The sequence below is a fragment of the Balaenoptera borealis genome, assembly GCF_965194805.1.
Source record: "Balaenoptera borealis genome assembly, chromosome: 5".
Taxonomy (NCBI): Eukaryota; Metazoa; Chordata; class Mammalia; order Artiodactyla; family Balaenopteridae; genus Balaenoptera; species Balaenoptera borealis.
The window spans coordinates 136,708,791-136,722,966 of NC_138862.1; the positions used below are offsets into that span (position 1 = coordinate 136,708,791).

The following is a 14,176-nucleotide window of genomic DNA, read 5'->3' on the forward strand; positions in this document are numbered from 1 at the left end:
ACAGTCATCAAAACAGTGTGGTACTGGCACAAAAACAAATATAGATCAATGGAACAGGACTAAAATAAACCCATTCACCTATGGTCAAGTAATCTACCACAAAGGAGGCAAGAATATACAATGGAGAAAAGACAGTCTCTTCGATCAGTGGTGCTGGGAAAACTGGACAGCTACATGTAAAAGAATGAAATTAGAACATTCTCTAACACCATGCACAAAAATAAACTCAAAATGGATTAAAGACCTAAATAAGACCAGATACTATAAAACTCCTAGCGGAAAACATAGGCAAGACCCCCTTTGACATAAATCGCAGGAATATCTTTTTGGATCCGTCTCCTAGAGTAATGGAAATAAAAACAAAAATAAACAAATGGGACCTAATTAAACTTAAAAGCTTTTACACAGCAAAGGAAACCATAAACAAAACGAAAAGACAACCTACAGAATGGGAGAAAATATTTGCAGACTATGCTACTGACAAGGGATTCATTTCCAAAATAAACAGCTCATACAGCTCAATATCAAAAAAGAAAAAACAAAAACCAAACAACCCAACTAAAAAAATGAGCAGACCTAAATAGACAGTTCTCCAAAGAAGACATACAGATGGCCAAACGCACATGAAAAGATGCTCAATGTCGCTAATTATTAGAGAAATCCAAACCCAAACTACAATGAGGTATCACCTCACATCGGTCAGAATGGCCATCATCAAAAAGTCTACAAATAAATTCTGGAGCGGGTGTGGAGAAAAAGGAACCCTCCTACACTGTTCATGGGAAAGTAAATTGGTACAGCCACTATGAGGAACAGTATGGAGGTCCCTTAAAAAACTAAAAATAAGGCTACCATATGATCCTGCAATCCCACTCCTGGCATATATCTGGGGAAAACCATAATACGAAAGGATACATGCACCCCAATGTTCATTGCAGCACTATTTACAATAGCCAGGACATGGAAGCAACCTAAATGTCCACTGACAGATGAACGGATCAAGAAGATATGGTACATATATACAATGGAATACTGCTCAACCATAAAAAAGAATAAAATAATGCCATTTGCAGCAACATGGATGGACCTAGAGATTATCATACTAAATGAGGTAGGTCAGATAGAGAAATACAAATATCATATGATACCGCTTATATGTGGAATCTTTTTAAAAATGATACAAATAAACTTATATACAAAGCAGAAGTAGACCCACGTAGAAAACAAACTTAGGGCTACTGAAGGGGAAGGAGGAAGGGAGGGATCAATTAGGAGTTTGGGATTAACATATACACACTACTATGTATAAAATAGATAACCAACGAGGTCCTACTGTATAGTACAGGGAACTACTCAATATTTTGTAATAATATATAAGGAAAAAGAATCTGAAAAATACATATACATGTATAGCTGGAAAAAAAAAAACTATCTTCTCTTCGAACAGAGCCTTCAGCCTTTCTGTAAGCTCGGGGGCTTGGGTGTGACGTTTGCTCAAAAATCCAAAGGAAAACAACTGTACAATGTGGCTGTGTAAGGGTTTTCAATTCTGCCCTATAAAAATATATTAAAATGTGTTTTATTTTAGCAAATTTGCAAGCAGGGAAAAGACTTACCTCATTAAATAATTTCCTTAAAAGCTTGGAGACATGTTTAGAAATTGACGTGGGGCTTCTTGTTTGTTTTAAAAAGGTACTTGTCTCCACCACCCCGGGGTGATGGGAGGTGGCCGTGCCCTGACTTACCTGGTGGCACCTGAATCCCACTGTCTTCTTTCTACAAATGACGAGAAAACAGAGCATGCTCAGCTGGCTCCGCTGCTTCCACAGAAGCTTCGATCTCTCCTCCAAAGTCATCCAGCTGCTGCCAGGAGTTAGAAACTTAGGAAGCGTGCATGGGGGACACAAGGCTATAGGACTTGTCGCTGCAACATGATAAATACTCAATACTCACAGTGCACTAAACTCATAGATGATTTATTGCTTTAAGTAACTAAACAAGAAAGAGAAGAGACAGGATGTTGGTCAAAACGGTTGACACTCTCTCCAAGGTTTGCCAGCTGCATCTACTTAAAGCCACATTCTGGACGATATAAACACATCATAGCATACATGGGAAGTGACTTGGCTAATGACATGATTAAAATAGCACGTAACAAGGGCTCGCCGCCAGTCGGTTTGCCTTGAAATGACAGAAAGAACGTGTGTTCATATGATGTGCTGAATACAAAATCTTTAAAAAAATTTTTGGCATTAATACTAACACAGAATACTTTCTTGGACATTCTGCAGGAGTGGGTACACACACAGAATTACCTCTTCATTTTCAGATTACCAGTATCTATGGGAACACTTGGAGAAAAGCCAGGAGGTGGGGCACCTCCCCTCCCAATGTTATTTTCTTTGCCAAAGCAGCGGGGTCCGGGGGTGGGGGGGGCGGTTAGATGGAGAAAGGCAGCCGACTGGGCACCAGGGGTTGTTACAATCACCAAGTAGCTGCAGCAGACAGCACGGGCTGGACACAGCCATCTCGGGGTGTGGGGATGAACAACTCAGCCTTGACTTGTAGGCAGGGAGGCCTGGGGATTGGGCCCGAAGGCCCCCTGGAGGCTCTGGGTGGGGGTGGGCACAGGCACTGGATGGGCCAGCCCCTCCCTGGAGGAGTGGTGTGGAGCCGGGGCTGGGCCTCCAGCCCCCACGTCTGGAAGCAACCTGCCCTCTTGTGTTCTAACACCAGGGCCTTACGGCACATTTCAAATGGATGTGCAGAAACCAACACTGTCAGGGACCCAGCCCTCCGAGGAGGGCTCAGGTAAGCTCACAAGGAGAGGTCAAGCCAAGCCGAAGGGTAACACGTGACACCAGGGCACATCAGCCCCCAGCCCAGCCGGCACTGTGCCCCAGGTCTGCCAGCTCTTCACGCCTCAGCGCCACCTGCCGAGCCTCAGTTGTCCTCTGCTGCTGCGGGCTGTACAGCCGCCTCCTCGGCATCCCCTCTAGGATCAGGACCGGGGTGCCCAACGCAGCCCCCCGCCGGGGCGGGGCTGTGGCCGAAGGGACCATTCTGCACGGCCCCAGCCTCCACCCAGAGCCGGCCGTCAGGACGCAGCTTTTCTCCCGGAACCTCCGCCTGCGCGGGGACCTTCACCTCCGCGGAGGCCCAGTCCTCCTGCTGCAGCCCCGGCACACGGTTTTCCACGTCTCCGGCTTTGGGAAACTGGTCTTCTAGATTCCTCTCGTTTTCCTCTGCTTGCTGCTTTCCTCTGGCACCGAGTTTACCTCTGGATTTCCTCATCTGCTTGCTGTGTATTTCGTCTCGGGAGAATCGCCACTGAAACTAGAAATCAGAGAAGATGGGGATAAATACGTGCAGCCTCTGTGAATCTAGAGCTTCCCCTGGACGTTTGTTTGCATTCACGCCCACGTCACTTCTGGCAGCAAGATGCAATGCCCGGTATTCCCGGAGCAGGGCATTCCTGGCACTAAACCGAATCACAGCCCAAACGTCACACCCACCAAGAGCCTGTCGATCCTGCCATGGCGTGTATTTTAGATGTGGATTTCAGGGTTTTGTGGGGGGCGAGGGGCATTTCTTTCAACCGGCCCCATACCAAAGGCCTGGGAAAGAAGATGCTGAAATACTATCGTTTGGAGGACCAGGATGGGTGAGGGGACACGGGCCTGTTCTTCCTAAGTGCCAGGGCTCCGGCCACTCCCTTCCACTCTGAGCAGCTGTAGGTACCCCGCACTGGCCACCCCCTCATCAGATCACCCCAGTCAGAAGGGCACAGAACCCGGGTGCTCAGGTCCCCCTGCAGGACGGGCAGGCTGACAGCCCCCAGCCGAGCCCCTCTCTGAGTCTGGCCACCTCTCCAAAGGTCTCACTGCCTTCCGGGGGCAAGCTACGACCAATGACTGGTCCAGGCACGGACAACGGCCCATCCTCCTGTTTCCAACTCTGGGCAACTCTAAAAGGCCATCCCTGCTCCAGAGCTACCATCACAGCCCAACATCTCCCTCTGCCCACTCCTGCGCCCTCCTTCCCCAACAGGTGTTATTCCCAAGGGCGCTCCCCCTAAAACCACATCCAAATCCATCTCAGATGCCGCTTCCCAGGGAGCCCCACCTGCATTTCCCTGTGGGACAGGGAAGTCTACGGAGCTCAGAGAGGACCAAGCACACGGTCAGTAACAGAGCTGGGCAAGGACGGGGTCACATCGAAGCCATGGAGGGAGACCTCGCACGTGAAGAGTCCACTCCCCCCCCCCCCACTGGCCTGTGTTCTCATCTATACAATGGGGGGAGTAACTCTAACCTAAATCAGGGTCGATAACTTTTTCTGTACAGAGGCAGGTAATAACTATTTTAGGCTTTGCAGGCCTTATGTTCTCTGTTGCAGCCATTCAACTCTGCCATAGCACAAAAGCAGTCATGGGTAACGCGTGAGCAAACGCGCATGACTGTGTTCCAATAAAGCTTTATCTACAAAAACAGGCAGTGGGCCGGATTTGGCCTGAGAGCCGTAGTTTGCCAAACTCTGCCTTAGAGGGTATTTATTTCGATACAGTGACGCCATATCCACATAGCAGGCTTAGCACTGTGCCCAGCACACAATATACCAGGTGTGTCTGCTGTTACCACTACTGACAAAAGATGTGTTCAGAAGGTCAGGGATGCCATCTGTCCTCTGCGCTCCTGCCTCCCTGGGATACAGCACAGAGCCTGGCACACAGAAGGTGCTCAAAACCTTTTGTGAGATGGATGAATGGAAGGACGGCGGAGCCCGGCCAAGCTAGCCAAGCTCCCTGTTTCAGGGGAGCCGGTCCTGAAATTTTAAGAGTCAAAACACAGCTTGGGGCTTAGTGAGGAGTTACTGGTGCATCCACACATCAGGTCTGGCTGATCTCCAGAAAGAGAAATTAATTTGAGGAAGAAAAGAGGAGGAAAAATTCAAAAAGTCCTGCTGAGTCTGCTGACAGCAGGAGCTGCTCTGGAGGAAGACAGTTTGGGAGCCTGTGTGCTTGGAATAAATCCGGGAGAACGAGCTGGAGCAGACACAGAAACGTGAAGGGTGATAAAGGAAGACTCGGAGAAATGGGTCCCTGTGTTTACAAAAGAGGGATATGCTCCTGGGTAACAACGCAGCGAGGACTGTGGCCTTCTTCCCCTCTCCAAACATAAGGGGTCCCCCAGTCTTCCTGAGCAAAGGCCCCTCTGAGCCCTGCCATCCTGGGGCCCAGGTCCCCTGTGCTCAGAGTCAGAGGCCGGGAGCTGCGTGCTGCACACCTGGGGTGACGCCAGCCACAGGGTCCTGGGGACGTGCCAGGCCCAGCTGTGAGAGGCACGGAGAATAAGAGCGAAGCCCCGAGAGGAGAGCGCTGGGTGCGGGAGGACTGGAGTCAGGAGGCCCCGGGGAGAGACGGGTCTCGCTGGGAAGAGAATCGGGGGCCTGGTCCCCGGGCAAGGGCCTCGGCCACCCCGCAGGTGCAGCTCCGGGCCCCAGGGTCACGCGGTTGTGCTTGAAGTTCCACTTCTTTCTTTCGTTTCATTTCTTTCCACTTGAGTCACAGCACACTGGTTTCACCAAATATGGACTTAAATCTAAGCCATTCTATGACTGAAAGAAAAATAAAGGGAGCCATCCGCTCAAATGACTTCTGGCGAGGCTAGAGAGGAGAGCCCAGGAGGGCAGTTGCACCATCAGTGGAGAACCATTTCCTAAGGCTTTACCATGCATAGATAAATCTGAGTACTTTGCTAGGAAGAAGCAAAAATGTGCTATGTAAATTCTTAAAAATCTGCCAACTTTGTGGCGCTTTCGGTGGTAGAAGTCTACTTCCTCAAATAAGACATCTGCCGAAACACACTCAGGGCTCCGAGACTGAACGCATCCTGGGGTTCGTATGTTGAGCCCCTTTTGGACAAGACTGGTAAATTTGAATATTCCATCAAAGAAGAGGAAAAGGAGTGAAGTGCGTGCTGAGGTTAGGATTTAACATTTATCCTGTCTTCCTCCACCCGCCCTCCCCGCAAATCCCAAATGAGTTCACCTACAATGTTGGCTGGGTTTCCCCAGGGCACTCCTTTTTGGGGGTTCTCTTGTACGATGGCTGATGGACTTCCCTCTGGGGGTAGTTTGAGCTTCTTCCACCCAAGTCATGAGTTTCCAACAATGGACCCCGTCTGCAGGTGAAGTGGTGCCTCAGACCCCCCCCCCAAAGGCACTCACTTCAGTAGACACTGCGAAGCAGGCATCTTGGGGCCCCCTAACCACCAGTGCAGGACCAGGACCTCTGACCTCAGCACAGATGCTGCAGACTGCAGCGCCAGCCCTGCATGGCTCTTGGGTACCACACAATCATGGTTCATAACTGCTGCCTCGTCGTGTGCAGAAGCTGCTGCATTTTAATTCCAGCCCAAATGGAAGAGCCCTTTTTTTTTTTTTTTAATGGATGTCTCCAAACAGACCCTCTGCATTTTGCATGTTCTTAGAAAAAGGCCAGTCAAACTGGCCTATATACAGCGATCTGAGAGGCAGTCAACTCTCAGAGAAGCTGGAGGAAGTTTTACTTTTGCCAAAAAACTGGGGAGATTGCTCCAGCTGAAAGACCCTAAATGCGAAGACACCAAAGCATTACACGTAGTGTGGTGGCTAAAACCCCAGTTCAAACCCCCAGTTCTGGCATTCGTTAGCTGTCTGTCTTTGGGCAAGTTATCAATCTCCAAAAGAGCTGCCCCTGCCCCCAGGTCTGGGTGCACACCCCGGGGGCCAACTCACACCATAGTGGATGGGCACAGCACCCTCTGCGGGTGGGCGATGTATAGCTGTGCCCATTCTACCTGTGCCAGACTCCATCCTGGACCCTGGCTATTTTCTAATGCAAACCCGATGTCCTCTCAGAGGCTGCTCTTGCTGTAAATAAACAACAGACTCATGGTTCCTCGGGTGCCTGGCCATATCCAGTTTCCTGTAGAGGATCACACTGCATTGATCTCCTGATATAATACGACAGAAGGACACAGACTGGAAAGGGCCTGTGGCGGGCACACCAGCCACTTTCTCCAGGACCCTGCCTGGGCTGCTGGGAAGAGAAAGATTTGGGACTGTCCAGGCCGAGCTGGATGGGAACTTCTCCAGCCAATGTTTTTCTGTCCTTCGGAGTCATCCCAGAAAAATCTGCCAGGCCAAATGTCTTCGAGCACTGCACCGTTTTCTGTGTCCTCAGATGGGGAGTGGTGATGTCACTGACTCCCCAAGCTGCCCGGGGTCCCCAAGCCACCACAGCTGTCCCCGTGCTGCAGCCAGGTCACCCGGAGGCTCTGGCTGGACTCTTCTCCTTTCCTTCTCTCCTTTTGAAGGGGGCATTCTCATGAAGCAGGGAAGTAGCAGTGGCCAAAACTCAGGGTCTATATAATCTAAAAGCTAAATGTTCTGAGTGTCTCACACGGTGACAAGCTTTCCCATTTCCCTGAATCCCCAAAGCGGTACTCTCATTAGGCATTGTTAGCACCATTATTATGATGAGCATGTAGAGGGTCAGAGGGGTTAAGTAACTTGCCCAAGGTCACACAGCTAGAAAACAGCAGAGCTGAAATTCAAACACAGGTTCTCTGGCTCCACACTAATCTTCCATCTGCTCCTTCTTGGTGGGTGAAAAGGCTTTCGGCTCATGTTCTGGAAGGAAGGGAGGAGAAGGAGCCAGGGGGAGAGGGCACACACCTTCGGAATAGCTCAGCCCGTCCCCTAAGTGCCTCAGCTTTCAGACTTCATGGTGTTAGGATTCATCTGCTAGGTCAGGTGCTTGACTCATGAAGCCAAGTGGTCAGCTAATGGAAGTCCAGCTATAACTGCCATGAAAGACGCTTTGGTTTGTCTTACTAAAAACAAGTATCTACACTGAAGGCTCCCTGACAGGCCCATTTTTTAAAGATCAATAATAATAAAATTTGAATGAAGATCCACAGAGTGAGCCTGGAAGGGGCCCTAAACGATTCAACTCAGACACTGGCTCTCAGACTCGAGCGGGCATCAGAATCACCTGGAGGGCTCCTTCAGACACGGGTCCCCCACCCTGTCTCAGGGGGCCTGGGGAGGAGAGGGAGACTGGCATTTTTAACCAGCTCCTGGGCGATGCTGGTACTGCTGGTTCACGGGCCACAATGTGAGAACCAGTCAGGTAAGAACAACACCTGGGCAGGGCTTCACCGTGTGGAACAGGGTCCCCGGTCCTCGCACAGCCCCAGCCCTGCGTCCCTGGGAGGGCCTCCTCCACCATCGCGCCCGCTTCCCTTCACCAGCAGGCGTCCCTTCCTCCTTTGCTGCGGACAGTCACAGTCTTCACGGAACAACCGAAACTACAGGTGGCCCTTGGACGATGCAGGTCCACTTACACGCGGATGGTTGGCAAGAGTAAAAACTGCAGTGCTGCTCGGTCAGTGGTCGGTGGCATCCTCGGTTCGGGGAACCTTGGATACGGAGGGCCCACTACAAATTACACTCGGATTAACCTCCACGTTGTTCAGAGGTCGACCGTATTTCAGATCCGAGGCGGTAGAGCTTTCCGTGCGCGGGCTCTGAGGGGAGAACTGCAGCATCCACAGCCTGAAGGGTGCATCACATTCTGAGCAGTTCCAGGGCGAGTCTCTGAACCCAACCAGCAGCTGCAAGTTGAACAGGGTGGATGGGCCTTCCTGAGCCGGGTGTGTGTGGCACGTGAGTGTACTGCCGGTACCTAAACTGAGAAAAACCCCGACTAGCTGTCCATGCCAGAAGTAAGTGCAGAAGAGGAAACATTCTCCGCTTTACAGCAGCGTGTGTGTCCAGAGCTCCACGTCAGCAGGGCTGGTGATTTAATTCACACATTAAGAAACTGTCCGTATCTGCCCCTACTTCAAGTAATTTAGTGGGAAGGCAGACTTCTCCCGTGTCGTAGAAATCACCTGTTACCTTCCAAGGAGGTTAATATTTACTTTGAAAGCCACACTCAGAGGTACACAGAGAGGTTTCTTTCAAACGCTGAAAAGTCTTGACTGGAGGAGTTTGTCCGCTTGGCTGATTAAAGAGGACTACATATGCTGCATCCTTGATGTTTGAATCTTGAAATCTCTTGTCTGAAATTTCAGTGCTAGACAATACTGTGCATGTCCCAGGCTCAGAAGTTTGATTATTCACTCATTGATCCAGCAAGTATTTGTTGAGTACTAACTAAAAGCCAGGCACTGGGCATACAACAGTGAGGACAAAAAGGGTCTGCTCTCACGGAATGAACATCTGATTCTACTGGTGGAGGAGTGATCACAAATAATTAGAAACGGAGAGGAGAGGAACGTGGTTCTTCCCAGTGAATCACAGAGGAGCCTGGCTTGGTCTAAAAGGAGAGAACACCATCCCCCAAAAAATACAAAGGAAGAGAACATCTGGGGCAGAGGAACTGCCCAAGCAAAGGCCCTGTGGCAGCGAGGGGCATGGACGCGCATGAAGGCCAGAGTGGCTGGAATGCAGAAGATGGGGGCCAGATCCCACAGGGCCGTGTGGACCACCGTACAGGCTTCCATCTTTATCTTAAGAAAAACCCAAAGCTTTAGAACCATTTTAAGCAGTGGGGTGACACGATTCAATTTACTTTTTTTGAAAGTTCACTTTGGCTCTGAGTGGAGAACAAATCTGCAGGGGAAACCTGTCATCAGGAGATTGGAGTAGTCCAGGCAGGTGGTGATGGAGAGAAGAGGGGGTTTCAGAGTGTCTAGGACCTAAAACAGATGTGCCTTAAGGACAGACTGAATATGGTGGGAAGGAGATGGAAGCACCAAGGGCAACCTCTAGGTGGGTGGGAGCCTCTGGGCCATGGAAGCGCTGTTCCTCTAAGGTCAGGGGGTGGGGTGACGGCCGGTGCGGGAAAGGGCAAGGTCACGAGTAGCCGCAGGGCAGGTGGAGCTGGGCTCCCAGGGGAGAAGCCAGGGCTGAACATGCAGAGGTAAGACTCGTTGACACAGAGGTGGTGAGTGAGATTTTCTCACGCTGGGGGTGGATGAGATTTTCTAAGGAAGAGGTGAGAGAAAATGGGGAGAAACGGGGCTAGAAATGAGGAACTAGGTGGGAAACCAGGCGAGAGTGGTGGGACAGCCGAGAGAAAACGGTGCTTTGAGGGATGGAGGGCACGAACAGTGTCAGTGACGCGGGGGGCTAGGGCACGGTGAGGATGGAGCCATGGCCACGGGGCGGGGGGCACGGTCTCCTGGGAGCAGGACGATGACCTGTCAGCTGAGTGAGGAGTGGATGACGGGGGTGATGGGATGGTACAGTCCCCCCATCTGGGGCTCTGACAGTGAGGTGGCCTCCCCAGGTCACACGGAGAACAGTGCTTGTCACCCCAAGCCCTGGAATGAGCAGGGATGAATAATAAGCCCTTTCATGAGAAAGTCTGCCCGGGTTCGTGCAGCTCACTGGGGGTGGACGTCTCTACTGACCAGAAAAGGCTGACTCCCACCTCCCTGGATCTTCCCTGAGGTACGCTGTTCTACTTTCTTACAGCAGCCTTAAAGCTCTACCCCTAACATCTCCCTGCCCTCGGGTTTCCACTGGCTTGTCCCCTCGGTGAGATGCGCAGGATCAAGCCACCTGTCTGTCCTTTGGGATCTGCTGGCATCACAACCAGGACGCGCTGGCAGGAAAAGGCAGCACCACGTCCTCCTCATCAGGGCAAACGCTGGGCTTTGCCTGGCGTCTGGCGGGAGACCTCGGCGGTGCTGCTAGAATGTCACCGCGTGAATGCACGCGGCTCCGCAGCCCAGGCCAAGCTGTGGCTGGTGGCAGCCCGGGGCCATCCGTCTTCCAGCTGGTGGCTGACTGCTCCTGGTGGGTGATGGTGGCTTCGGTGGCTGCCCTCTGGTCCCCTGCTGCTGTCACCTGTCACACGGGCGTCTCCGAGCTTGGAGAGCTCTTCCTCTGCACCCCACCCCAGCTGCCTCTGGGGCTACTTCCTTGGAGTTCCTCCCACCAGCGGTCCCCCCTTGGATTTGTTGGCTGCAGAGGGGCTGCTCCAATCTGTTCACTCGCTTGGTGCTCCTGTCCGGGCTCCGTGTCCCAAGAACACGAGGAACCGCGGGTGGGGAGCTCGGGGATGGTGCCAGGCGAGGGGATGGGCGGGTCCGGTGGGCTCTGCCCCACAGTGTGGCCTTGTCCGTCACAGGGGGAGCCAGCGGGCTCCAGGGACTTGGCAGGTTCCCTCGACTCTCTTTCCGAGTGACCGTGAACACCCACGGGAGGAGGACCCAAGGGGGCAAAGCATGGGGGTGTGAAGCCTCGGAATCATGTCACACAAGGGCAGGACTTGGCCTCAATCTCAGGAAACACGGGAAAAACTCTGGGAACGGCCACGTCTCTCAGTGCCACTGTGTTCTGGGACAGTTCACGTGACGTCCAGGGAGAGGGGAAAGGCCCCTGGCCATCCCAGGACAGCTGGCCTGAGGACTCACTCCACAGGGGAGATGCCCTCTGTCTGTACCAGCCGTTGCCACTCAGACCTGCAGGGCGGGGCCTGGGGGGAAGGTGGTCCGGCAGGTTCTCTCTGCCAAGATCCCCAAACTTCTGATGTCCCAAGGGACCCACGGGCAGGGCAGGGCGTCAACCAGCTCGTAAGGAGATTAAGTGATACAGAGAAGCTGGGCGTGAGCTCAGCCGTCCCAGCCGGAGTCAGACTGCAGCTGCCTTCCCACTCCCCCTTCAGCCTCGTGAACGCCGGCGGCCTCGCGGAAGGAAACAAGGCCCTCTGGTGCCCTCACCTGCCCGGATGTGACTCACGTTGCCGAGCGGCTCAGGTGTCCCCGGGCTCTGGTGAGCAAAACCCAGGAGGGCAGCCAAGGTCACTCACCTTTGATTCCTTCTTCTTGATTTTCTGAGGTAGACACGGTCTCTGAAGAAAGACAACCTGCTTGGTCGATACGTTCCCCTCCCTGTAACACAAGCAGAGCTGAGAATGAGTCCTTTATACCCGGAGGAGCCCCGCACCTCACACGGAGGCCGCCGTCCTGAACTTCATCCAGGCCGGCTGCCCGTGGGAAGGAAGGTGGCCGCCGAAGAGTGAGAGGTCGGAGGTCAAGAAGCCCCCCACCTTCCCACCCCCAGGCCACCCACCCTTGCTTGCTATCTCGGGGGCCCAACTAAAGCTTTGTGTGCACCCTTGAAAGGCAGCTTCCTGGCTGAAAACCCCTTTTCCCGTGATGTGAAATGACAGCTGCCATCTTGGCCAAATGATGACAAAGTGGCCTCAGTGACTATCAGAGGGTGGAGGCCTCTTCCAAGTCTGTCTTTGGGGATGAGGCCGAGGAGGGACCTGATTGGCCTGGGATGGGCAGCCAGTGAGGACCTGAGCGGTCACAGGAGCATGGGCAGAGGGCCTGGCTGTGCACGGGTTCCGGCCACCACCCGAGTCACCCGAGTCACCCTTGTGAGCAGCCGGAACTGGCATTAACGAACGGGCTGGGGGCACTATTCATTTTTATGGCACAGGGGGTGCGCCTTCCTCCCAGGAAGGCAGGACCTCAAGGAGCTGCCTTTAAAAAGATGCTAGAAATATTGTGACGGAGATCATTGTTTTCTGGCCACCCCGAACCCCGCGCCTTCGGATCACTTTCTTAAACCTCCATTTGGCAAATGTCTTCTCTGCTGAGGTGATGTGTCACTACATGGGGTGTTGGAGGAAAAGGAGGGAGGGGACTAGCATTTTCTGTTTTGTGCCCGGGCCGGGCTGGGCGATTGCACCCGGCCCTCCCAACAATGGGACCCCTACTTTCACCAACGGGACAGGACAGGACAGCCCAGCTTGGTCAAGGAGCAGGCCGGGGGTCACACAGCGGGGACTGTGCCCCGGCCCACGCACTCTCCACTGCACCGCAAGGGTCACTTAAGGCCAGGAAGGTGGAGGATCACGGAGGCTTATTTAGAAGGTGGGCCTGCTTGAGACAGAGAGACCGTCCCCGCCCTCCGGGCTGCGAGCGCAGAGCCAGCGGGGGCTTCACGTTCAGATACATTCTCAGGGCGGCTCTCGTCCTCTGGAACAGAAGGCAGGCAGCATTCTTAGTTGCACGGACTAGGAAACTGGCTCAAAGCAGCTGCGTGGACTTGACCAAGGTAGACAGCAATTGGCCGACTCGGGACTTGGGTTCAAGCTCTGGGTCACAAATCCGGGGTTCCTTCCCCTCCATGACACCACCCTGTGCCCACAGAAATCTTGGCCAAGAAGCAATACGGAAATCTCCCGGTGGCCCAGGGCCCAAGGGCGGCTGCAGACTGGCTCCTGCAGCTGCACAGACCCCGGGGGTGGGCGACGCGGTGAGGGCCCAGGAGAGGCAGTGATGGGCGCCCACGCTCCCGCCTCCGTCTGTGCTCTGGGGCTGCACCGCCTGCCGTCCCCCAGGTCACTAGCCTTGCCTCAGGCCATCCATCACCTGCGGGCGTAAGCACGCAGCAGGACTCAGGGAGCGCGGGGCTGAGGGCCACGGGAGGGGGCACCCCCAGAGGTCAGCAAAGAGGTGGCCCGTTGTAGACTGAGGGTCTAATCACGGGTTCTGCCACTTCCTGGCTGTGTGGCCTTGGGTATGTGATGGAGCCTCTCTGAGCCTGTTTCTTCATCTGTAAAATGGGAACCATATCTATGCTTACCACCCCACAGGTAGTTAGAAGGACCAGCTTGATAGCAAACCCAAATGACAGATGGAAGGGCTTTTAGGGTTGGTAAGACTAGGATAAGCCCACGGGCTCAAGGGATGGCAGGCAGAGCTGAGGGTGGACAAACGACCATGAACTTGAAATCGTAGGGAGGGCCACAGCCAGGGGTGAGACTCCAGGGCCTCACGTCCCCTTGGTGGGGCTACTGACCAGCGCCATGACCTTGGGCTAGCGCTTCAACCTCCCCGGCCACACTTTTCTCAGCTCTAAAATCGATTAAATACAACCAAAAAAATCCCACCTCACCTCACAGGATTTTTTGAGGACTAGATGAGACTTTGCATGCAACGTGCCTGCCTAGCCCAGCACGGGGCACACAGCAGATGCTGAGTTTCTTTTGCATCTGAGAGCCCTGGGTCCCCTCAGCCCAGGTGACAGGCTAGGCAGCAATGGCTCACTGGCCGAGGCTCCCCACGTGGGAAGAGGGGTGCTCCGGGTAGGGGGGTAGTTA

General features: G+C 53.3%; 1 protein-coding gene across 2 annotated transcripts in view; it reads right to left on the minus strand.

Moving 5' to 3' along the window:
• Positions 1–1,960: 1,960 nt before the first annotated feature.
• The window catches only part of RFTN1 (raftlin, lipid raft linker 1), a 205,793-nt gene continuing 193,577 nt past the window's right edge, over positions 1,961–14,176 (minus strand). For both annotated transcript variants that reach the window (XM_082392724.1, XM_082392723.1), the window contains exons 9-10: positions 11,870–11,951; positions 1,961–3,336 (exon numbers count right to left, since the gene is read on the minus strand). In XM_082392724.1, the coding sequence (XP_082248850.1) occupies positions 2,944–3,336; positions 11,870–11,951 (475 nt within the window). In that variant the 3' untranslated portion in view covers positions 1,961–2,943. The remainder of the gene's footprint in view (positions 3,337–11,869; positions 11,952–14,176) is intronic.